Raw genomic sequence first — 26213 nt, 5'->3', positions numbered from 1 at the left:
AGCAGATTTTACAAGAGATGTAATATGATCTTTCCAAGATAAATCCCGAGTAAATGAAACCCCAAGCATGTTCAGGGATGATGCAGGATTAAGCTGAATATTATTAAACATTAGTGGGTATACCCGTGGAAGATTTTGTCGAGTTGATAGGTGTAAGAACTGAGTCTTAGATGCATTAAAAACAACCATATTATTTTTACCCCAGTCAGAGATATGAGCCAAGTCAGACATTAGGTGTGCCATAGCCTCATCCTTTGTTTGTTGAAGTAACTGTTGAGATGGGCGTTGCGGGAACCGAATGGAAAGGTGAAGGGTGCAGCCATCAGCGTATGAGTGGATAGGGTTAGATGTTCAGTTTAGAAGATCATTGATGAATAAAAGGAAGAGAGTTGGTGATAGGACAGAGCCCTGAGGAACATCACTGTTGATAGATCTAGGAGAAGAACGATGGCCGTCTACAACAGCAGCTATAGAACGACCAGAAAGGAAGCTAGTGATGAAGGCACAGATAGAAGGATAGAAACCATAGGAGAGCAGTTTGGAAATTAAAGATTTATGCCAGACTCGATCGAAAACCTTTGAGATGTCAAGTGCAATGGCAAAGCTTTCGCCAAAGTCCCGAAAGGAGGATGACCAGGAGTCTGAAAGGTAGGTGAGAAGATCGCCAGTGGAGCGTCCCTGACGGAACCCATACTGACGATCGGAAAGAAGGTTGTGATAGGAAAGATGCCTTAAAAGTTTTCTATTGAGAATTGACTCGAAAACTTTTGAAATACAGGACGTTAAAGCAATTGGACGATAGTTGGAGGGTTGGGAGTGGTCACCCTTCTTTGGGACTTGGTGAATGAGAGCAAACTTCCAGCAAGAAAGAAAGGTACAAGTTGACAGACAAAGGCGAAAGAGTTTGCCTAGGCAGGGTGTAAGCACAGAAGCACAGTTCTTGAGAACAACAGGAGGGACCCCATCAGGCCCATTTGCCTTGTTAGTACTGAGGCCAATGATGGCAGAAAATACATCAACTGAAGAAATTTTAATGTCAGCCATGAGGAAGTCAGAGGGGGGAAGTGATGGAGGAACAGCACCGGAATCGTCTAAGGTGGAATTGGAGGAGAAAGTCTGTGCGAAGAGATCTGCTTTATCAGTAGAAGAAATAGCTACGAAACCATCAGAGTAGAAAAGAGGAGGGAAGGATGATGAGGTAAAGTTGTTAGAAAGATTTTTGGAAAGGTGCCAGAAGGAGCAGGAAGAATTCGAGTTGGAGAGTTGAGAGCATTTAGTATGGATGAAATTATTTTTAGTAGAGCGAAGAACAGACTTAGCATGATTCCGGGCAGAAACGTAAAGATGATGTGATTCAGGGGTGGGTTGGCTCCACTACCTTTTGTAGGTCCTCTCCTTGTTGCGGACAGCATTAGAACAAGCGTGATTAAACCAAGGCTTTCTTGCGTTAGTCAAAGGATATGAGAAAGGAATGTATGCTTCCATGCCCGAGAGAATAACCTCCGTAATGCGCAAGGCACACTCAGATGGCTCCCAGCCATGGAAGCAATAATCATTCCAGGGAAAATCAAAGAAGTACTGCCTGAGGGCCTCCCAGTCCGCAGCTCCAAAATGCCACAGATGACGTTTCCCTGGAGGGTCCACAGGCCGTACCGGAGTGATAGGACAGGTTAAGGTAATAAGGTTGTGATCGGAGGAGCCCAACGGAGAGAAAAAATTAACAGAGTAAGCAGAAGGATTAGTTGTGAGGAAGAGGTCAAGTATGTTGGAGCTCTCTCCAAGGCGATCAGGGATATGGGTAGGGTGCTGTACAAGCTACTCTAGATCTTTAAGGATAGAAAAGATGTAGGCTTGTTCACCAGGTGGATCCGTGAAAGGAGAGGAGAGCCAAAGGTGGTGGTGAACATTGAAATCTCCTAGAATGGAGATTTCAGAGAAAGGAGAAATGGATAGAATGTGTTCCATCGTAGAAGTAAGATAGTCGAAGAATTTTTGATAGTCAGTAGAATTAGGGGATATGTAAACAGCACAGATATATTTATTCAGAGAATGACAGGAAAGCCGAAGCCAGAGTGTAGAGAATTCAGAAGAATCGAGTTCAGGAACATGAGAGCAAGATAAGTAGTGCGTGTATATACACAACAGCCATCTTTGGCTTTGAAATGAGTATAGAGAAAGTAGGAGGATACAGAAAAGGGTTTGCTGTCAGTTGCCTCAGACAGCTGAGTCTCCGTTAGAAAAAGAAGGTGAGGTTTAGAGGAGAGGTGGTGCTCAACAGAGCGAAAGTTAGAGGAAAGGCCGCGAATGTTGCAGAAATGAAGAAGAAGAGAGTCAGACAGTGGTTCCAGGCACCTCGAGTCATCACCGGGAGAGGTGATATGAATGGTAAAGTTGGGAATGTGAAGGTGGTTGGAATAGTTGGTGAGTGGGGTGTGCCTGCTGAGATAGATGAGAATGGGAGTGCGTTAGTGGACATTTGTGCTGGGAGGGGGTTGGTGATAGCCAATACCCTCTTCAGGCATAAAATGATCCACAGATATACATGGTGAGTGATGAGAAGGGTGGGTGGTGAACTGAATGAAAGGAAGGCAATGATTGATTATGTGTGTGTGGATGAAAGGATGCGAAAATGTGTAATGGATGCAAGAGTTTATAGAGGTTGGGGGAGTGGACTATCTGACCACTACTTGGTGGTGGCCAGAATTAGAATTCAAGTAAGATGGAGGAATAGAAGAAGGGAAAGACGAGAGGAAGGAGTAGTTGCAAGGAGAGTGGAAAGGTTACAAGAGGATGAGAAAAAGGCAAAGTATAAGAGAGAAGTGGAGGAATGATTGGGCAAATATGAACTGGAGCAGATGGGAGACGTGGAAGGTGCGTGTAGGATATTTACAGAAGAAATATGTGCAGCATGTGATGTGGTGTGTGGAAGGAAGAGAAGACGGAGGGGGGTGCAAGGAACAGTTTGGTGGACTGAAGAGGTGAAACAGGCTGTGGCACAAAAGAAGAAAGCATACAATGAATGGATGAGAAATAGGGGCGTGGAAGAAGTTGAGAGGCGGATGAGAGAGTTTTATGTAGAAAGAAAGAGAGAGGTGAAAAGATTAGTAAGAGAGAGTAAGAAGAGAGTGGATGAGGAATTTGGAAGGAATTTGAGTGTAAAGTGGAGGGACTGTAAGAAAATGTTCTGGAAAGAGGTGAATAGAGTAAGACAGGGTGGAAGTGAAGTTAGCAGGGGAGTGAAAGATAAAAATGGTATATCACTAGTGGAGAAGGGAGAAAAAGTGAGCAGATGGAGAGAACACTTTAAGGAATTGTTGAATGTAGAGGATGGAAGTAAGGCGAGTATAAGTGGCTGGGGAATGGCTGGGAGAAGGAGGGAGGTGAGAAGACAGGAAGAAATCAGTAGGATAGAAGTTGTGGAAGCAATGAAGAAAGTTAAATAGGGGAAAGCCCCAGGAATTGATGGAGTGTGTGGTGAAATGCTGAAGCATGGGGGAGAGATAGTAGTAGAATGGATGTGGAAGATGTGCAGATTGGTCTGGGAGGAAGGTAGAGTCCCGGAGGATTGGAAATCAGGTATAATTATTCCCTTGTACAAAGGAAAAGGGGAAAAAGAAGTGTGTGGTAATCATAGAGGCATTTGTCTTCTTAGTATTATAGGAAAAGTGTATGGTAGGATACTTATTGACAGAGTTAGAGAAAGAACAGAGAAAATAGTTGGAGAAGAACAGGGAGGCTTTAGGAAGGGAAGAGGTTGTGTAGATCAAATATTCATTCTTAGATCTTTAGTGGAAAAGTTTCTAGAGAAGGGAAAGAAGTTGTATGCGGCTTTCATGGATTTGGAGAAAGCATATGACAGGGTGGATAGACAAGGATTGTGGAAAGTGTTAAGAATATATGGAGTAGGTGGGAAGTTGATGAATGCTGTGAAGAGTATGTACGATGGTGCGAAGGCTGCAGTGCGTGTGAATGGTGAACTAAGTGAATTTTTGTCTTTGAAAGTTGGGTTGAAACAGGGATGTGTCATGTCTCCATGGTTGTTCAATCTGTACATGGATGGGGTAATAAAAGAGGTACAAGGTAGGGTAGTGGATGTTGGAGTTGCCCTGGTGAGAGAGGATAGTGTTTGGAAACTCCCTGTACTGTTGTTTGCAGATGATACTGTGTTGTTGAGTGAAGACGAAGGGGAGCTGCAAGGCTTGGTGGATGAGTCTGGGAGAGTGTGTAAGAAACGGAATCTAAAGGTGAATGTAGGGAAGAGTTAAGTGATGGTCTTTGAGAGAGGTGAAGTCAGTGAATGTACAGCGAGATTGGATGGTGAGGAATTGGAAAATGTGACTATGTTTAACCCACCCCGTCCTGTCGACGTATGGGTACGTTGCAACGATTTGCATTTGCCAGTCTTGGCGACGTACCAGTACGTTGTGCAATTGCAAGGTCCCTAATTTGCACAATTTTCAATTTTCGTTCGTGATTTTTAGTATGGATACACGGGACACCTTCCTCTATTCCTCTACAAGATGCTAAGCAGGGACAATGCCTTACACCGCATAACCTCCCCCCTCCCCCCCCTCACGCCAGTGTCTCGGCAATTCACCTGTTACCAGTGACCTGGTCAGTAAAGATATTCAGGGCCAGAGTGATTCCCCAATCGATGACAATGTGGAGGACAAAGTTTACATAGCATTAGAAGAAGAAACAGTCAGAAATAATGATCAGGTAATGTGGCAAAAAGAGGTCAGTATGGTGATTAGTTAGTGAGTGAAACAATGCTTATAATGCCTATATTACTGCTTGAAAACCAATATACTCTCATACTACATATAAATTCGTACCAAGTAAGTAAATAAATACCGTTTATGAGTTGTGTGAAATAGTTACCCTCCCATAGAACTCGTTTTCTTTGGTGCCAGTGTGTTAGAAAACCCAGTCAGGTAAGGAGGAATCCTACCTGGATTGAGTATTTTAAACCTCAGGTGAGTGATTTCTCTATGAATTTTCGATGTTTCTCACCAAAACCGAAGGTTTTAGCCAAAAAAAAAAAAAAATCGAAAATACCTCGGGATTGGGGGATGTCGGAGGTGAGGAAAACCTCGGGATGTGACGGGTTAAGTACTTGGGTAGTGTGATGAGTAAGGATGGAGGTTTGGAGGGTGAATTGCTTGAAAGGGTACAGCAGGGAAGAATGATTGCTGGTTCTTTGAAAGTAGTGATAAGAAACAGGGAAGTGAGCATGGAAGTGAAAAAGTTACTACATGACAGTATTGTGATACCAACGCTAACGTACGGAAGTGAAGCTTGGACATTGTTGGAAGGACACAAGTCAAGAGTGAGAGCAGTGGAAATGAGTCATTTAAGAGGAGCCTGTGGAGTAACATGGAGAGACAGGCTGACGAATGAGGATATAAAGGAGTATTGTGGTGTTGACGTGGATGTGATAGGAAGTGTTATGAGGAACACACTGAGGTGGTTTGGCCATGTGGAGAGGATGGAGGGTGAAAGACTGACGAAGAGAGTGTATGTGAGTGAGGTGGAGGGGGGAAGAGGGAGGGGGAGGCCGAGGATGAGATGGAGGGATGGGGTGGAGAGGTATATGAGAGAGGGGAGTGTGAGTTGGGAGCAGGGCAGTGAAATGGCGGGGGACAGGACGACTTGGAGGCGATTTGTTTGTGGCCACCCCAAACGGGATTGAGGCGTCTGGCAATAGATAGATAGATAGTTAGATTAGGATGAATCTGGATTAAGGTGAAAGCATGAAGTGTTGGATTAGGGTGAAGTGTTGGATTAGGGTGAAGTGCTGGATTAGGATGAAGTGTTGGATTAGGGTGAAGTGTTGGATTAGGGTGAAGTGTTGGATTAGGGTGAAACTGGATTAGGGTGAAGCATTCAATTAGCGTGAAGTGTTCGGTCAGAGTTAAGTGTTGGAGTAGGGTGGAGTGTTGGATTAGGGTGAAGTGTTGGATTAGGCTGAAGTGTTGGATTAGGGCGAAGCTGGATGAGGTTGAAGTGTTCGATTAGGGTAAAGCATCTGATTAGGGTGAAGTTTTGGGTTAGGGTGAAGTTTTGGATTAGGGTGAAGTGTTTAATTAGGGTGAAGTGTTGGATTTGGATGAAGTGTTGGATTAGGGTGAAGTGTTGGATTAGGGTATAGTGTTGGATTAGGGTGAAGTGTTGGATTAGGGTGCGGCTGGGTTTGGGTGAAGTGTTGGATTAGGGTGAAGTGTTACATTAGGATGAAGCTGGATTAGGGTGAAAGGGTGCAGTTTTAGATTAGGGTGAAGAGTTGGATTAGGGTGAAGTGTTGGATTAGGGTGAAGTGTTAGATTAGGATGAATTGTTGGATTAGGGTGAAGTGTTGGATTAGGCTGAAGTGTTGGATTAGGGTGAAGCTGGATTAGGGTGAAGTGTTCGATTAGGGTGAAGCATCTGATTAGGATGAAGTGTTGGGTTAGGGTGAAGTGTTGGGTTAGGGTGAAGTGTTGGATTAGGGTGAAGTGTTGGATTAGGGCGAAGCTGGATTCGGGTGAAGTGTTGGATTTGGGTGAAGTGTTGGCTTAGGTGAAGAGTTGGATTAGGGGGAAGCTGGATTAGGGTGAAGTATTCGATTTGGGTGAAGTGTTCGATCAGGGTGAAGTGTATGATTAAGGTGGAGTGTTGGATTAGGGTGAAGTGTTGGATTTGGATGAAGTGTTGGATTAAGGTAAAGTGTTGGATTAGGGTAAAGTGTTGGATTAAGGAGAAGCGGGGTTAGGCTGAAGTGGTGGAGTAGGGTGAAGTGTTGAATTAAGGTGAAGTGCTGCATTAGCGTGAAGTGTTGGATTAGGAAGAAGCTGGATTAGGGTGAAATGTTTGATTAGGGTGAAGTGTTGGATTATGTTGAAGCTGGATTAGGGTGCAGTGTTGGATTAGGGTGTAGCGTTGCATTAGGGTGTAGTGTTGGATTAGGATGAAGTGATGGATTAGGGTGAAGCTGGATTAGGGTGAAGCTGGATTAGGGTGAAGTGTTGGATTAGGGTGAAGTGTTGGATTAGGGTGAAGTGTTGGATTAGGGTGCAGTGTTGGATTAGGGTGAAGCTGGATTCGTGTAAAGTGTTGGATTTGAATGAAGTGTTGGATTAGGGTGAAATGTTGGATTAGAGTGAAGCTGGAATAGGGTCATGTGCTGGATAAGTTTGAAGCTGGATTCGGGTGAAGCTGGATTAGGGTAATGTGTTGGATTAGGGTGAAGCTGGATTAGGGTGAAGTGTTGGATTAGGGTGAAGCTGGATTAGGGTGAAGTGTTGGATTAAGGTTAAATGGTGGATTAGGATGATGTGTTTGATTAGGTTGAAGTGTTGGATTAGAGTGAAGCTGGATTAGGATGAAGTTGGTTTAGAGTGATGTGTTGGATAAGGGTGATGCTGGATTCAGGTGAAGCTGGATTAGAGTGAAGTGTTGGATTAGGGTGAAGCGTTGGATTGGAGTGAAACTGGATTAGGGTGCATTCATATACAGGCCAGAATGTACAGTCGCTTCCAGGAATTTCGGTCCATTCTTTCATCTAACCCTTATGAAACTCATACGAAACATTCTGAATGAGTTACTAATTACCGATGATCGTATCACTGAGTCTCCAGAGTTATCGCTCACTGACTCATTATTCATCGTTAGGAAGTAAATTAATGTTATCGTTCTTTTACCTTAACCTGATCCAGTTTTTTGTCCTTTCACAGCTTTTTTTCACCAAGCTTGTTTGCATAATAAGACAATACTACAGCTTTACGTTCTTTCTACAGTACTTCCTCGTGCCTTACATCATATTCTAGTGTTTTAGAGAGAGGATAGTTTTAGGCCAAGTTAGAGTAAAAAGAGTATAGCGTCTGGGATAATGCTTCTTCTGATGCAAACTCTTCCATCACATAAGCTGTGATAGGAAACGGATCAAAGGTTCATTTCACTGGTTCACTTTCTGGCAGGTCCGTCTCTCATTGGCAGCAGCTTTACGTGTATCGATAAGAAATAGAAATGGTTTGTGCGGAACATGGTCCACGAAACGAGACTTAATACTTCTTTTCATGCGTCGTTCTCTGGACATAGGCATCTTCACAGCCCGTTCCCAAAGCCCTGTAGTCCTCCTACATAGTATACACCTTCGCATGTCACCACTTCGGCGTTAACACCCACCGTGCAGAGTCAGTACATGCTTGGGCTGGTTTATAGAGGATTGGGAGAGAGAGAGAGAGAGAGAGAGAGAGAGAGAGAGAGAGAGAGAGAGAGAGAGAGAGAGAGAGAGAGAGAGAGAGAGATTGCTGGTGTTAGCAGGGGTACTTTTCGGTGAGCGGTGTGGTAGGTTAGTATAAATCTGGTTTAAACGAAATTCAGATCCTTAAACTGTGCCTGTTCCAGCCGGAATTCGAACCAGGGTCCATTGGATTGCAGGCCACCTCTCTGTCAATTCGGCCACTGCCTCTGCCTGACAGTTTAACCCTGGCCTCGACAATTAGAATGTTTGTGGTTGAATATGCTCTGTTCTGGCCTCAATTTCAGTGCACTTTTAATTAGCCTGATTGATTCCTAAGACATTTTTTCTCTCTCTCTTTCGCCAGGAAAAGCAGACCCACTTGAAGACGACCCTCCAGTGGAAATGAAGAGGGAAGAGGGAGAGTCGGAGGGACAGGAGGGAAAGGTGTTGGTGGGAGAGTCAGAAGGAGGGGGCACAACTGTGGTCGAAGAGTCAGCCATGGTGGGAGAGTCAGCAGTAGAAGAGAGTGCATTGGTGGGAGAGTCAGTAGAAGAGGAGTGTGAGTTGGCAGGAGAGACAGCCGAAGAGGAGTGTGCGTTGGCAGGAGAGTCAGCAGTAGAAGAGAGTGCATTGATGGTAAAGTCAGCCGAAGAAGAGTGTGTGTTGGCAGATGAGTCAGCGGTAGAGGAGGGTGCAGCAGGAGAGTCAGCAGTACAGAAGAGAGAAGTGTCAAAGGAGTCAGTTAGAGGGAAGGGTGTGACAGTGGTTGAGTCATGGGAAGACAAGAGTATGGACAAAGCCTTGTCCCGGATGAGGACCTTTGAAGACCTACTGGAGCTGGTTGGGACACGCGGGCCTTGGAACATAATGCTCTTCTTCCTGACAAATTACAGTGAGTGGTTCATTCCAGGGCGTTTTTGAGGCCCGTATTCTCTTCAGGTAAGGAGGCTCCCTAGCCCCACCTCCTTAGCTATTTATTTTTGAATATGTGTGGCCAGTACCCTATTGTACTATATTTATGCAGAGTATTACGATGTTAGAAGGATTCATATAACACAGAACTGGACAGTAAGGTGTAATAAGCAAAAGAAATAGCTTAGGAAAAGGTGTTAGGGAGCTTTCTTAGCCAACGAGGATATGGGCGTGAGACATACATTCCCAGGCCTTTGATATGATGAGAACCACTAATTATTTGCCTCAGTATAGCACATTTGAATCTCCCTTGTGAAAACGCAATATAAGCGCTTGATACTGTGTACATAAACGAGTGCCTGGTGGTAGTATGGAACCCCACCATTCATTCACTCGATGCAGTGCTGCCTCTACAGTAGGTGATTGTACATTGAGTGACAAAGTAAATTGTTTCCTACAACGCCTGGTGATGTAGTCAGTTAAGGCTTTCTGACGAGATGGCACCTATAATGGCTTACATGCGAGGATGGCCGGGGTTTGCTGCTCACATCATGCTACCCAGGGGAGAGCTAGGCTGGTCATCCTCGCTTTAATGTCTAGAGTGAATAGCAAGAAGGAAGATGTTGTTTAGATGATAGAATGAAAAAGCTAATTCCTTCTCTTGAACCAATATGCACTCTGTATAAATCCTGTTGTTGGCCGTGTGGATATCTTGGCACGAATTTTCGCCATTAAGGAAGCTCCCTAACATCTCTTCCTAAGTGATTTATTTTGCTTTTTACACCTTACTTTCCTCATCTGCGTCATATAAATCCTTCCAAAATGACCGTACCCTGCATAGATAACATCTATCTATCTGTCTATTGCCAGAAGCTTTAATCCCATAAGGGGTGACCACAAACAAATCACCTCCATATCACCCTGTCACCCGTCATTTCACTGCCTTGCTCCCAGCTCACACCCTCCCCCACTCCATCCCTCCATCTCATCCTTGGTCTCTCCCTTCCTCTCCCCCTACTCCACCTCACTCACATACACTCTCCTCGTCAGTATCTCACTCTCCATCCTCTCCACATGGCCAAACCACCTTAGTGTGTTTCTCCTAACACTTCCTGTGACATCCACACCCACACCACAACGCTCCTTCACTTCCTTATATGTCAGTCTATCTCTCCATGTAACTCCACATGCTGCTTTCAAATAACTCACAATTACAAAAGTATATTAACCAGTTATATCCAAGAATAAATAGCTTAGGAAGAGGTGTTAGGGAGTTTCCTTATCCGACAAGAATGCAGGTCCTAGTTCTGTATTCTCGTCAGTTGAGGAAGCTCCCTAACACCTCTTCCTTACCAATTCATTTTTGGATACAGCTGGCTAATATCGTTTTGTTAGTAATTTATGTAGAGTATGGTGATATTAGAATTATTTTAGTAACAAAGATGAGGACAGTAAGGTGAACTAAGTAAAATCAATGGCTTGCAAAGGGATGTCAGGGAGCTTAGTTACCCAAACAGAATACGGGTACCCAGTCTCTATCTCCTATAACGCCATTATCTGTTCTCGGTCTGGCGCCTGCACCCCACCAGTCTTCTTCACGTCAGCCTTCCTGATAATGCCGTACCAATTCCTCGGTGCCACCCCTGACCACTGGTGCTGGGTGGAGCCGCTGGTGGCAGCCAACTGGACGCACCAACAGATCCTGCACTTTGCTATCCCCAACAAGTGAGTCTGCGTCCCCCTTGAGTCTGCTGTCCTCCTAGAGTCTGCTGTCCCCATTAAGTGAGTCTGCTGTCCCCATTGAGTGAGTCTGCTGTTCTCCTCAAGTGAGTATGCTGTCCTCATTAAGTGAGTCTTCTGTCCCCATTGAGTCTGCTGTTCCCCTAAAGTGAGTCTGCTGTCCCCATTACGTGAGTCTGCTGTCCCCATTGAGTGAGTCTGCTATCCTCCTCGAGTGAGTCTGCTGTCCTCATTAAGTGAGTCTGCTGTCCCCATTCAGTGAGTCTGCTGTCCCCATTCAGTAAGTCTGCTGTCCCCCTTGAGTCTGGTGTCCCCATTCAGTGAGTCTGGTGTCCCCATTCAGTGAGTGCTGTTCCCCCCAAGGGAGTCTGCTGTCCCCCTTAAGTGAGTCTGCTGTCCCCATTAAGTGAATCTGCTGTCCCCATTAAGTGAGTCTGCTGTTCCCATTAAGTGAGTCTGCTGTTCCCCTCAAGTAAGTCTGCTGTCCCCATTGAGTCTGCTGTCCCCATTAAGTGAGTCTGCTGTCCCCATTCAGTGAGTCTGCTATCTCCCTTGAGTCTGCTGTCCCCATTCAGTGAGTCTGCTGTCCCCATTCAGTGAGTCTGCTATCCCCCTTGAGTCTGCTGTCCCCATTCAGTGAGTCTGCTGTCCCCATTCAGTGAGTCTGCTATCCCCCTTGAGTCTGCTGTCCCAATTCAGTGAATCTGCTGTCCCCATTCAGTGAGTCTGCTGCTCCCCTTAAGTGAGTCTGCTGTCCCCCTTGAGTCTGCTGTCCCCATTCAGTGAGTCTGCTGTCCCCATTCAGTGAGTCTGCTGTCCCCATTCAGTGAGTCTGCTATCCCCCTTGAGTCTGCTGTCCCCATTCAGTGAGTCTGCTGTCCCCATTCAGTGAGTCTGCTATCCCCCTTGAGTCTGCTGTCCCCATTCAGTGAGTCTGCTGTCCCCATTCAGTGAGTCTGCTGCTCCCCTCAAGTGAGTCTGCTGTCCCCCTTGAGTCTGCTGTCCCCCTCAAGTGAGTCTGCTGTCCCCCTTAAGTGAGTCTGCTGTCCCCATTACGTGAGTCTGCTGTCCTCCTCGAGTGAGTCTGCTGTCTCCATTGAGTCTGCTGTCCTCGTTAAGTGAGTCTACTGTCCCCATTAAGTGAGTCTGCTGTCCCCATTAAGTGAGTCTGCTGTCCCCATTAAGTGAGTCTGCTGTCCCCCTCAAATAAGTCGGCTATCCTCATTAAGTGAGTCTGCTGTCTCCTTCATGTATGTCTGCTGTCCCCATCATGTATGTCTGCTGTCCCCCTCAAGTAAGTCTGCTGTCCCCCTTGAGTGAGTCTGCTCTGTCTGTGAGGGAGTGCATGGGAGAGGGTGGCGTGTCAGGGGAAAAGGGAAAGAGGAAAAAGTAAGTTGAAAAAAAGTTGATGAATATGAAGGAGGAGGAGAGGAAAAATGTTTAAGATGAAAAAAGCTTGGCGAGAAGAGCAAAGTAATTTTTATCGTTCATGCAGTATGGCCACACTGCTTGATACTGCACAGCCTTACGCAGAAAGTAAAAGTACCCCGCGTTACCCTTCATTACCCTACGAGGGGGGGGAAATCATATTTATTCTTTGTAGCTGCATTATTTTACATACGAATAAAAATTTCGCCATGATATTGAAAAGTTGTATATTTTGCTTTTTTTTTTTTTCTGTCTCTTCCTTCCTCTCTTCCTGTTTCTCATCATCATCCACTCACTTGATGTAGTGCTGCCTACGTCTTTGTTCACCTTTATCACTGTTTTTCTGTGTCTGCCCTCCTCTTTTCCTATTTCTCCCATCTTTCCTGTCACTTTTTATTACTGTTCTTTCCATTTCAAGTGGCTTGACACTGAAAGACAAGCTTAATTGTTTCCTGTAAGCCAGGAAACCATTTACAACGTTGGGTGGTAACCATATAACCAACCCATATGTGTTCCCTACATGTCAACAAGTGGTTTGGTGGAGGGTTAGTCCCCCTCCCCGTAAAACTGTCATAAAAGACTTTGTAGTTACTTGTAGAGAAGATATATATATTAGACTTGTGGACGAGCGGTTGTTATACTTGAGTAGCTTTGTAAGTAGATAATCTTCTTTCCCATTTGTCATGTAGTGACAGGAGAGGTAAAGAATAGTATGGGACTATTTTTATTTGTCTTGGAAATATTTACAAGTCTCTCACTCACGAGTGAGTATGAGCAGAGTCCCTGTCTCCCTGTCTCGCTCTCTCTCTCTCTCTCTCTCTCTCTCTCTCTCTCTCTCAAGTTGCTAAGCCCTTCTCCCTGCGACCTGTCTGTTCTATGGCTAGCTTCCTTCTGAGCTCTCTTTCCTAAATTCTGGTGAAACAGGAGACGTATCACTTGTGTTCCCTGTGATTGGAAAGTTCTAGAAGCCTGTGTGTGAGTATGTGTGTATGTGTGTGTATGGTCAACAAGGCTTTGTTCACCTCGTGAATTGCTGACAACTAACTGACTGGCTACTTCGTACTCTGTCGTCAGCTTTTCCTCAGTTTAACTTGCAAGATCATTTCCCATTCCCAGGCTCGCATAGAGCTGTCTATCTATCTATTTATCTATCTATCTATTATGATTTGTAATTATAATATGGACTCATAACATATGCTCGGTCCACGCAGCTGAAGGACCTCCGACAGCAATTATCATTGACACATGCTAATCTATTAGTACATAATATTGATTATAATATTGTATACATATAATATTTATAGTAAATAGTGATTATTCAGCAATATTACATTTTAAACAAGTTGTATACATATTTGAATAAATGCATTAAAAGTAAATTATTTAACTGTAATACAGTATGTACTTGGGTTATTGTAGTGAAATGCATACATGCAAGAAAAAAAAAAAGTTTAAAATTAAGATTATGGTAAGAGTTATTAATATTTCATTTAAAGATAATGGTACTGGTATGCCATACATGGGTCATTCTTCTTTGTATTTTTTTTTATATATATAATTAATACTATATACAAAATATGTACACTTCATTCAGGGGGGTTAACTTGGATGTTAACTCTCCTCCCACTAAATAATGACTCCAAATTAGCAATTCTTGCATGCATTCTGTGCATTGCGAACAGCAGTACTGCAACTACAATGCAGACGATTATAAAGACAGTACGTGCTGGGCTATACACATAATATGGGTTGAACATACTCAAACTCAAATCTTCCCAGGGCTTCATTGTTTCATTGATCAGCTGCATAGTTTCAAACTTAGGTGAAGTCAACTTAATACTTGTGCTCATGTTTAAGTCCATATCAGGCAGTGGGTGGAAATGTTTGTGTGTATGATTGAGAATGGCGTAGTGATTGATGGTGGATAAAGTAGACATGGCTGGTGTAAATACCGCACAGTAGTCTGGTGCTATGTATAATCCTGATGCTGATGTATGAGATGGTGGTATATCTGGACAGACTATGTAAACTGATGTGTTATGAGGGAACTAAAAAAACTGAGTGTCCAATGCGTTGATGGTGTACAAGTTTATCTGGAGCAAAAGTGAAGTTGCAGTGATGATGAATATTGTCATTTCTGATGATAGCCATTTCACAAGGGACTGTATCAGTAGGCTGAAACGTGAAAATGTACGCAGGACAAAGATGAACAGCATGTAAGGATGTGCGGCACTTTCGTTCAATCGTTGATTCACTTGCGAAAGTGACAGTGTCCCGTCTCTTGGAGACCATGATGAGTTCGGTGTCTGTGTTGATGTTGATGATGACCAAAGTGTTGTTATTTTTATAGGGGAAGGGATGTATTTGGTATACTGTGAACAGGTCTTCAGTGATGAATGGTACATGAACTACTACTGATGTTGGTGTTAGTGTTGCTTCTAAATATGGGTAATATTGCATGAATTCCCTACTGCGGAACAACGGTTTCAATTTATGTTTACGTATGCCTTGACTAACTATCTGACGTAGCTCATGAACTGGGAGTAAGTCAATTGTGATCTTGCCATCACCAGCATTCGAAATTCCTTGCATAAGCGCCCTGAAACGATCTCTAGTATTCTCTAATTGTAGTATAATCGTGTCAATATGTTCTGTGATGATGGAGAAGTGTTGGAAAAGTGTACTGTTTCCCTCCATTTCATTTATTTTATCTACACTCTCGAGAGCTATGTTTTCTGCTTTTTTCAGATTTTTCACAATTGTCTTCATTGCTGAGTTCTGTCCTGTGATGAATTTATCTTGGTATGTTAGTACCTGAGCTATCTTATTAAATTTGTTGTTTATTTCTTTAAGGTCATCCTCTGTAGCCAATCCAAAGATGTTTCCAAGAATTGCGCCACCCAGGTCGAACAAACCGCGCTTTTGGCGAGTACGTGTGATGTTGTTCCTGTCGCTCAGTACCTCCGTTCCATAAGATGGGAGATCTTGGATCATGATGAGCATAGTTGACTTTGCCTGTTCTAGTTTCCATTTCGCTAACTTTACTATTTCATTCACTTCCTTGGTGTTATGTGCTTGTGAAACATAATTTCCTATCATGAAGTCCAGAGTTCGCATCGGCGTTGCAAGCCTGTCTAGATAAGTAGGTAATTCATACAAGTAATCTAGACTTATTTCAGTACTCATGACGTCCTTAACGATTGTAGTCGTGGCCGTTGGAGCTATGAGGCATCCTTGTCGTACTATGTGTTGGGGATCTAAGTGCGCATATCCTCTTGATATGTAGAGGAGAATCCATAGCATAAGTCCCTTCATCGTAACCTACCGAAAAAAAAAAAATCTATTAATTTCCTAGTATGGTCATGCTGTGGTCGATGATAGTGATGATGTGCGTTATGGTTGATTGTTATTTCATTTATAGAAGGAGTTTAAATCGATATTTAATTCTCGTAAATGATGTACTGTAGATTTGATTGGAACAGCTGCACCTATGTTCGATTGTTTGGTATATGACCTTAATTTCTTTTTGTAATCATTGTTGTGTTCTTGCTTGGTTTCTTGAGGTACGTTCACCTGTTCGGTTGTATCCGAGGCTGAATAATTATGGGATAATTCCCTTGAAACTCGTTTTAAATGGTCAATATGAACTTGTTTCTCCTCGCCACTTGAAAGTGACTTAATTAAAACTTTGTTTGCTTTTATGTTAATTACTCTGTATGGGCCCACAAATTTTGTGGATAATTTATTGTCTCTCGTATGAATGACACCGTAAACAATGTCTCCTAAGCTGATAGGTGAATCTCTTGCCTTCTTGTTAAATGCCTCCGTCATTTCTTCCTTGGACGTCGTTAATTGTTTTTTGACTCTTTTGTGAATGTCCTGGAATTCACGTAAACGGAGTTTAGAGTAATCATCGTAATTGTATATAGGCATGCTGTCACCTTCTAGGAGCTCATATGGTAATTTTTTATCTGTGCCATATATAATGAAATGTGGTGTGTCACCTATGGATTTATTTATAGATCCATTAATTGAGGCTTCTACTCTGGGAATCCAATCATCCCAGCTTGCATAATTTTCACTGAGAATGTGTCGTAGCACATCTAATACTTTTAATTTTGTCTCTCTACCAACCCATTCGATGCTGGGTGATAGGCCAAAACGTTAACCTTTTTGATGTATTGTTTACATATTTCTTGTAAGATCTCAGAATTAAATTCTCCTCCATTATCACTTGTTAGTACCTTTGGGGTAGTAAAGCGACATATTACATTATCTGTTATTGCCTTTGCTACTGTCTCTGCTGTCTTATCTTTAATTGGAGCTAAAATGACATAACATGAAAAATGATCCGTTGCTACGAATAAGTATAGGTTATTATTGTATGATAATGGCATCTTGAGTAAATCAACAGCGACAACGTCCCATGGTTGATGTGGTACGGGGTAATTACCCATCGGTGCAGGTGTGATTGGGTATCCTTTGTGTTTCGCACATGATTCGCATTTGTCTATATGAATGTTTCTATCTTTTCGTAATGAAGGCCAGTAATATAACAGCTGGGCTTGGTTGAATGTCTTATTCTTTCCAGGATGTCCTGCATGTGGGCTGTCGTGTATCAATCGTAATACTTGGGGTATCATGTCATTAGGTACTACCAACTGGTTAGTATTTCTTTGGCGTTTTGGTTGTTTAGAGTTAATTTTGTATAATGTATTATTGACCATTGTGAATTGTTCAAGTGGGACATGCAGTTTGGGTACTTGTATGTCATCTCCACTTTCTAACTTGTACATAACTTTAGACCATATTGGGTCAAGTCTTTGTGCCTTTGCGATATCCTCGTGGTTTGGGATATTTCCTTTGAGATCTAACGCCGCGACCTGAATTGTGTTCGGGTTCCTAGATAATGCGTCAGCTACTATGTTCATTTTACCTTGTATATAATGAATTTGTACATTGTAGTTTTCAACTGTATATTTCCATCTTGCTCTCCTCCCAGAAAGGAGTTTTTCTTTAAACATACCCACCAGTGGTTTATGGTCGGTGAATAAGTGGATTTCGTAACCATATACCAAATCTCGAAACTTTTGTAATGCAAAAACCACTGCAAGTGCCTCTAAGTCTGTAGTGCAATAATTTTTCTCTGCACCTCTTGTTTGTCTGCTGGCAAATGCAATTGGTTGATTCTTTCCTCTTTTATCTTCCTGCATCAGTACAGCCCCTAATCCTTTAACTGATGCGTCTGTACAAATAAGAAATGATTTTGTGTAATCTGGATATGCTAAACAAGGTGCATTTGTTAGTTTAATCTGTAGATTGTTAAATGCCCTTTTTTGTTCTTCTTCCCATTGGAATACAGCATCTTTTTTGAGTAGTTGGAATAGAGGAAAGGCTATATGAGAGAACTGTGGTACGAATGACCTATAGTACCCAGCCAGACCTAAAAATTGTCTAACTTCGTCAGTCGTAGTGGGTTCAGGAAAATCTCTCACTGCCTGTATTTTGTCATCAGTGGTGTGAAGACCATCAGAACTTAATTTGTGGCCTAAGAAATTTATTTCCTTAAAGCAAAATTTGCATTTAGAAAGTTTAATTTTTAAACCAGCATCACTAAGCTTTTGTAAGAGTAAGTCTAATTTCCTGAGATGATCCTTAATATTCTTCGTTGCGATTATAATATCGTCAAGATAAACAAATATTCCTTGTCCTAAAATTCCGGACAATACGTAATTCATAAGACGCTGGAATGTGCCTGGGGCTGTCCTCAGTCCCACTGGCATTCTTGTATATTGATAATGGCCTCTGTTTGTTGAAAAGGCAGTGTATTTACGTGACTCCTTAGATACCGGAATCTGATAATAGCCGTTTAGGAGATCGATGGTCGAGAATATATTACTCTCAGGACCAATATTCTGTAGAACATCGCTTAGCAATGGCATGGGAAATCTGTCTGGGATTGTGTGATTATTTAGTTTACGGTAATCTACTACCGCACGCATTTCTCCATTTCGTTTGGGCACGAAGAATAAGGGGGCATTCCACAGGGAAGCTGAAGGCTCAATAATTCCAAGTTTTAACATTTCATCGACATACTGATTTGCAAGTGTATGTTGGGAGCGTGGTATGCGGTAAGCTGATACGAAAATTGGTGGTGTTTCTGGGTGCACATTAATCATGTGATTAATCAAGTTAGTACACCCTAATTGTTTTCCGGGCAATGCTACGGTGTCCCTGTGTGTTTCCAGCAGGGTTAACAAATCACTTTCTTCATCAAATTCACCTGAGTGAATTAAATTCTCTTTTAGTCTTTCTCTATCCGTAGATTTTATCTCACTTGTCACTCCAGCTATAACTATTTCCTTCACAGGGGCTGGACATTTTTCAATATTAACTATGCAAGTTCCCTTTTTCAACTGAACTTCCCCATTCATGTGATTAATTATGAATATCTGAGTTCGCCCTTCGTCGTTCGTATGACATAATGCGTTTTCTACTGACAATCCCTTTACTTTACATAATTCTTCTAAGACAAGAATAGTACTATTCCGTAATTTGCTCTTTATGGTAACCTTCATGTATGAATTAGGTGGTATAACTAAATCATTAGTGAGATGGGCTGGAAAAATTGATAAATCAGTACTGTTATCTGGGTCACTAATTCTGGAGGATGAGGTTGGTGGTGGGAGTGGATCTATACACTCATCTGTTTGTGTATGTTTGTTTAGGCCTTTAATATTACCAATTCTTTTTGGCTCACTTCTACCAATCGGTGAGGGCTCTGAAGTTATTTCCTCTATGAATTCATTGTCAAAGTCTATTCCATTCATTTGTGGGAGTATGGTTATGTTCTCAGCTCTCATGGATCTTAAGCCCAGTAACATATAAGCTTTAATTGCTAAGTTTTCAACGATATAAAAAAATGCAGAGAATGGTCTTGTAGTCTCTGTGAAACTGATATTTAATCTTATCATACCTTTCAGTGTAATCTCTTGTCCATCTACTGTGTATAAATTTAAATCAGCCTCATCCAGAAAAGTTACTTTCTTTTTATTTTTAAGAATTCTATTTAGTTCTTCATGTGTTATTAAGTTCACTGGAGAGCCTGTATCTAAAAATAAGGAAACGTTTTGATCCTCACATACAGCTGGTATCAAGATACACTCATTTCCCAACATGCCTCCTATGTGAAGTTTAGACTTGTTTTTCTTTACGTTTGTTCGTTTTTTGTCATGACTTGGTCTTCCCCCGATTTGAACATAGACACAATTTTTTCTACTGTTTTTCAATCACTGGTCCAGTGCCCTTGGTATCTATGATGCCTACAGTAAGGACCAAATCCTTGTGTCTTTTGCTTGTCCTCTTTTGCCTTGATAAAACATTCATACCTTGTGTGTCCTGGTTTTGCACAATAATGACATAGAATGGACCTATCCCTTGACTGTGACCTACAATGTGATTTCCCATAAGAAGTGTTGTTTATGGCGCGAGACCTGCTCGGGCTGCGCGAAAACTTATGAAACTGCCTGTAGCAAGGCGTCTGTGAACGAGGCCTTGTCATGTTTGGTTGTTTGGTCTGCCTGCTTTCTGGTCACGATCGATTTTGTTCTCTGTTTGGGGTCGGTGTAGATGTTTTCACAGCTGATACTGTCTCAGGTACCCTCATTCTACCAGAATGTGCATGTGTGTCGACCATACCTGCTTTACTGCACTGCATCTCTACCTCGTTCATTAAGTCTAGCAAGCACATTCCTGGGGTGTACGCGATCGTCTTGGCGATCTTAAGGGTCCTATCAGGTAATTTACACAAGACAGCTACATAACCAATGATGTCCACGACGAGGTCTGGGGACATCTTTCCATCATCTGTTATCCAATTAGAATTTTCCAAAGTAACTAACAATGTTCTTTTGATTGTGGAGACATCAGCAGTTATTTCACTGAGCACATGGTTTGTAGTGTGCTCCCTTACAAGATCTACAATTTTATGTAATTCTGGAATTATACCTGGCAAGAAGTTCATACCTCCAGAAAATTTCTTCAAAAATTCAGTTTTAAATTCATCATATGTCCTAGCCCTATGGAGCTTGTCGGAGCGAAGCAAATTGCTCGCTGGACATCTTTCCTGGCTTATGCAAGATGAAAAAATAGCAATTTTCTCTTGTTCATCTAGTATGTGGCGCTTGATGAACATTTGTTCGCACTGACTGACTAATGAAATGACATCAATGCGATCTTTGTCTGTGTCAGAGAATTTTGGGGCAGTTTTATCCTCGTGATACACAAACACTTGAGGTGTGGTTGTTAGATCAGCGGTATTTGTTTTTTGATGCATTTTCACTGTTTGCTCTGTTAATTCAACTTGGACGTGTTTATCGTTGTGTGAGGGAATGGTGGAATATGTACGACCGGACCGGTGAACCCTGTTAAGTATATTGGCATACGTGGGCAAGTCGGCGACAAAGTCCGCACTTGCTACGTCAGAGGGGATTTCCCACTCATCATCTGAAACTGCCGTATTTGTTTCTTGATCTTTAGTGTGTGGTGAGGTTTGTACAAGGGGTGGGTTGCCTTGGGGCTCTCTTAATTGTGAGTCTGTTGTTGTGGCAAATTGTGTGTCATCTGGTATTAACGTGGGTGGTGGCGAAAATATTCCTGTCATTAAGATATGGTGTTATGAAATACGCCTCTTGTTTATTTATGTCCTAACAAAATAGATGAGTAAATAAGTTGAAATAAATGATAGATAGTGAGTGTATAAGTGTATATATGGAAATAAGCAAAAAAAAGTTGAATATAGCTAATTTTAGCACTGAGAAGAAATGAGTAAGTATAATTTTACCCACTTGATACAGATCGTAGAGGTGTGTCGATACAAAAGTCGATCTCGGAAGAAAAATGCAGGTTTGATTGAAGATCTCTTGATAATTCTAGTGGTGTGTTGATGGACGATATTACTCAGGAAATTCCATGGCCTGGTGCTTGTGGTGGTTAACAGCTGTCCCAGGCAAACCTCAGCATAGAATTTCCAACTCAACTGTGAAAATAAATGAGTATGAGTAGGAGCTATGTGAATAATGAGTAATGAGTAGTGGGTGAGAGGTGCCTGGTGTCAGTCACACGTTGCTTGGCATGGCAGACTCGCGTTGTGATGTCATCTCAGCACATGGTGACGTCGGCTTCCCACACTGGTAGCTGTGGTGAGTAAATGAGTAGCGATGAGTAACTTGAGTGAAGATGAGTGAGTAAGATGAGTTGTGAATATGGACTTGGTATTTGCTTCGTCGTCTTGACCTCTTGACTCCTGTGTCAGCGTCGGGGGTTGGGTGGATGTAGCAGAGAGAGGAGGGTGAGGTCTAGTGGTTATGAGGTATGAGTCGCGTCTCACTCTTCGTTTGTTTGTTTTGTTTTTCTTTGTCGATGTTTTCTCGGTCCTTTTCTCTTGTGATTTACTCGTTGTAGGATGAAGACTGCCGCTACTTGTAGAAGATTATACAGACGACTCGTAGAGTTGTTACTTGTGGTTGATTGTAGATGGTTGTAGTTCGCTGGTTCGTCGTAGAAGTTGCAAGATTGTTTGTATCAATATATTGTTAAACTACTTGCAAGGCGTCCTGTGACCTCTTCACCTCTACATCAGCGTGATGATCGGGGAGACGGAGGGGGCTGGTTGGAGAGAATACTATCAGGAGCTATTTGTGAGTTGTTGGTTGTGAGAGGTATTATTGTTTTCAATCTTGATATTTTGTAGGAATTCAATGTTGATTCGTAGACGAGGTTCGTATACGTTCGCTGCTACCAAATGTCATAAAAGACTTTGTAGTTACTTGTAGAGAAGTTATATATATTAGACTTGTGGACGAGCGGTTGTTATACTTGAGTAGCTTTGTAAGTAGATAATCTTCTTTCCCCTTTGTCATGTAGTGACAGGAGAGGTATAGAATTGTATGGGACTATTTTTATTTGTCTTGGAAATATTAACAAGTCTCACTCACGAGTGAGTATGAGCAGAGTCCCTGTCTCCCTGTCTCGCTCTCTCTCTCTCTCTCTCTCAAGTTGCTAAGCCCTTCTCCCTGCGACCTGTCTGTTCTATGGCTAGCTTCCTTCTGAGCTCTCTTTCCTAAATTCTGGTGAAACAGGAGACGTATCACGTGTGTTCCCTGTGATTGGAAAGTTCTAGAAGCCTGTGTGTGAGTATGTGTGTGTATGGTCAACAAGGCTTTGTTCACCTCGTGAATTGCTGACAACTAACTGACTGGCTATTTCGTACTCTGTCGTCAGCTTTTCCTCAGTGTAACTTGCAAGATCATTTCCCATTCCCAGGCTCGCATAGAGCTGTCTATCTATCTATTTATCTATCTATCTATTATGATTTGTAATTATAATATGGACTCATAACAAAACAACTAAAATACAAATGGCCACCCCTTACGGCATTGTGGTGTCTGGCTATAGATAGATAGATAGAGAGACATTTTGCAAGTGCTCCAGTGAAAATGAAACAATAATATTAATTTGCTGGTATACAGTATATTGAAAGCACTGGTGACGACCTTGACTTGTATGCAAAATTTCTAATTCCCAGTGGTGGTTGGAGTTCTTTTTTTTTTTTTTTTTTTCAAATCATGTAATACCATCAGGAGTGAAGGCTTGCATACTATACTCTTCGCACCTTAATGTGGCCTGAATTTTCGTCTTTTTGCAGCTTATTCCACGAGAAGTAGCAGCCGTTTAGTAACAAACTCTCATCCCTTTGCTGTCCAACTCTAATGCAAGAGTTAACCGTTCCTCCAAGTCCTTTAGGTATGCAACAGGTGAATTCTGGAACTGTCTCGCTCTGTCTGTATTTCCTACTGCCTATGACATCCAGTCTTTTAAGCGCAGTGTGTCCATGCATCTTTAAACGAAAAGTTCTTGAATTTGGCACTATTATCTTCCTTTAATTTTTTCTTGAAGGGAACAATTTGCAGACTTGTAGCCTTTGGTTACTTCTTCTTTGCATAAAAAAACCTTAGTGGCAGAAAAATACAATGCTCTGGCTCTACGCCCTATCCATAGCTCTGTTATTAATTACAAATCTGTTATTAATACTCGGCATTCAAGATGGAGAGAGGGCAAATTTAGGCCAAGTTAGAGTGAAAAGGGTATACCAAGTCTCAGGTACGGTATTAGCTTCAACGGGGCTAACTGGAGAGGTTTTAGAAAATTATATAAAGCGTCCCTTTGCGTATGGTGTTCAGTAGGCAGTAAGGGATCAGGAAGTTTATTTATTTATATATTTATTTATTAATTAATTTATTTATTCGTAGTCTGGCAGTGTGAAGCATTTTGAGAAGTGATGAAATTTTACAATGTTAATTAATTACGGTAGGTTTATATTGTTTCTGCGCTATTAGAAAATAGTACTTTCTCCTAATAATAATAATAACAATACTAATAATAATGATGATGATGATGATGATGATGATGATCATGATAGTACTAATACTAAAATAGTATTAATAATAATAATAATAATAATAATAATTATTATTATTATTATTATTATTATAATGATAATAATAATAATAATAATAATAATAATAATAATAATAATAATAATAAAAATAATAATAATAATAATAATAGTAATAATGACAATAACAATAATAATACTAATATAATAATAATAATAATAATAATAATAATAATAATAATAATAACAACACCACCACCACCACCACCAACAACAACAACAACAACAACAGTAATAATAATAATAATAATAATAATAATAATAATAATAATAATAACAATAATAATAATAGTAATAACAATAATAATAATAATGAAGATAATTCAGCATTACAATTTCTGAAATCTTACTAATACTACGCTACAGTCATGCAGATGTGAAAATTATCTGACTTAAGCCAATGCGTAGGTACCTTTTTTTTTTTTTTATACAAGAAAGAAGGAACCAAAAGCTCGGAGCCCGCAAACCGTTCCTTCCAAGAAAAAACAAAAATAATACAAAAGAGAGCCAAATTCAAGATCCGTTCATTTCAAGATGCCTGGACACACAGCGTTTAAAAGACTGGAGATTATAGGAAGTAGGAAATACAGACAGAGGGAGACAGTTCCAGAGTTGACCTGTTGCATAAATGAAAGACTGGGAATAACAGTTAACTCTTGCATTAGAGTGTTGGACAGAAAAGGGATGAGAGTTTGTTGCTAGACAGGTGCTAAGCACCCGTCGTAGAGGTGGCGGGATGCAAGCAGACAATTCAGAGGAGCAGTGATCACTGAAGTATCGATAGGAAAGAGATAAAGATGCAACAGTGCTGCGAAGAGACAGAGGTTGAAGGAAGGCACTAAGAGGAGGAGAGTTGATGAGACGAAAAGCCTTTGACTCCACCCTATCGAGAAGAGCTGTATGTGGGAAGCCTCCCCACACGTGAGAGTTGTGCTCCAAACAGGGGCGAATAAGACCTATGTATAAAGTCAACAACTTTGCGAGGGTAAAGAAGGCATGGAGTTGGTTTAGCATACCTAATCTCATGGAAGCAGATTTTACAAGAGATGCAATATGAGTTTTCCAAGATAAGTCCCGAGTGAATGAAACCCCAAGCATGTTCAAGGATGATGCATGATTGAGTTGGATATTATTAAACCTTACAGGGCACTCCTGTGGAAGATTGTGTTGGGTTGATAGGTGTAAAAACTGAGTTTTTAAAGCATTAAAAACAACAAGATTATTTTTACCTCAGTCAGAGATATGAGCCAAGTCAGACATAAGGTGTGCCATAGCCTCATCCCTTGTTTGTTGAAGTAACTGCTGTGATGGACGTTGCGGGAACCGAATAGATAGGTGAAGGGTGAAATCATCAGCAAACGAGTGGATAGGGTTGGATGTAAGGCTTAGAAGATCACTGATGAATAAAAGGTAGAGAGTTGGTGATAGGACAGAGCCCTGAGGAACACCACTGTTGATAGATCTAGGAGAAGAACGATGGCCGTCTACAAATAAGCTATAGAACGACCAGAAAGGAAGCTATTGATGAAGGCACAGATAGAAGGATAGAAACTGTAAAAGGGCAGTTTGGAAATTAAAGATTTATGCCAGACTCGATTGAAAACCTTTGAGTTGTCAAGTGCAATGGCAAAGGTTTCACCAAAGTTCCGAAAGGAGGATGACCAGGAGTCTGAAAGATAGGTGAGAAGTTCGCCAGTGGAGAGTCCTTGACGGAACCCACAATGACGATCAGAAAGGAGGTTGTGATAGGAATGATGCCATAAAATTTTTCTATTAAGACTTGACTCGAAAAATTTTGAAACACAGGATGTTAAAGCAATTGGACGATAGTTAGAAAATTGGGAACGGTCACCCTTCTTTGGAACTGGCTGAGAGCAAACTTCCAGCAAGAAGGAAAGGTATACTCGTGATCACTAATCTCTGACCAGAGAGTTAGCCAAAGTCGTGGCCAGGCGTAGGCTACACAGTCAGACACACTCCACCATCGTTTCAGAAAGGTTTAGGGCTTCAATGAACAATTTTCTAGGCATCACTGAAGCACTTTTGTTTCACATATTATATTTTCTCAAGTAATATATACATGGTAAGAAATAGACAAGTTTGGTTATAACTGTTATTTTTAGTCAATAATGAGTGCATGATTATATTTGAATTTCATATTGTGTTTTATTAATCTGTTTATTTCACTGACCTATTTCTTGAGGCGAGCCTTTAACCGAGCTGTTGATAGGTTATAGCAGAGAAATATCCACGATTGACACAGCAGCCGGCATTCACACGACATATTCTAAGTAAGAATGCTTTATAATACTTATTGACAAAAATTTACTATGACTAGTACTTTGAACTGAATATTTTTCTCTAGTGATAACAGGCCCCGTTGCCCATAGTTATGAA

The 26213-nt window shown here is 41.6% G+C and overlaps 1 protein-coding gene across 1 annotated transcript in view; it reads left to right on the top strand.

Moving 5' to 3' along the window:
- Window positions 1-8719: 8719 nt before the first annotated feature.
- The window catches only part of LOC145413232 (solute carrier family 22 member 7-like), a 40243-nt gene continuing 22749 nt past the window's right edge, over window positions 8720-26213 (top strand). Inside the window, exons 1-2 of the mRNA XM_080282964.1 lie at window positions 8720-9113; window positions 10723-10858. Of these exons, the coding sequence (XP_080139090.1) occupies window positions 8720-9113; window positions 10723-10858 (530 nt within the window). The remainder of the gene's footprint in view (window positions 9114-10722; window positions 10859-26213) is intronic.

Source organism: Coenobita brevimanus, chromosome 95 (genome assembly GCF_032717465.1).
Source record: "Coenobita brevimanus isolate Jiangsu-jjx chromosome 95, ASM3271746v2, whole genome shotgun sequence".
Lineage (NCBI taxonomy): Eukaryota > Metazoa > Arthropoda > Malacostraca > Decapoda > Coenobitidae > Coenobita > Coenobita brevimanus.
This window is presented reverse-complemented; position numbering and strand designations above follow the sequence as displayed.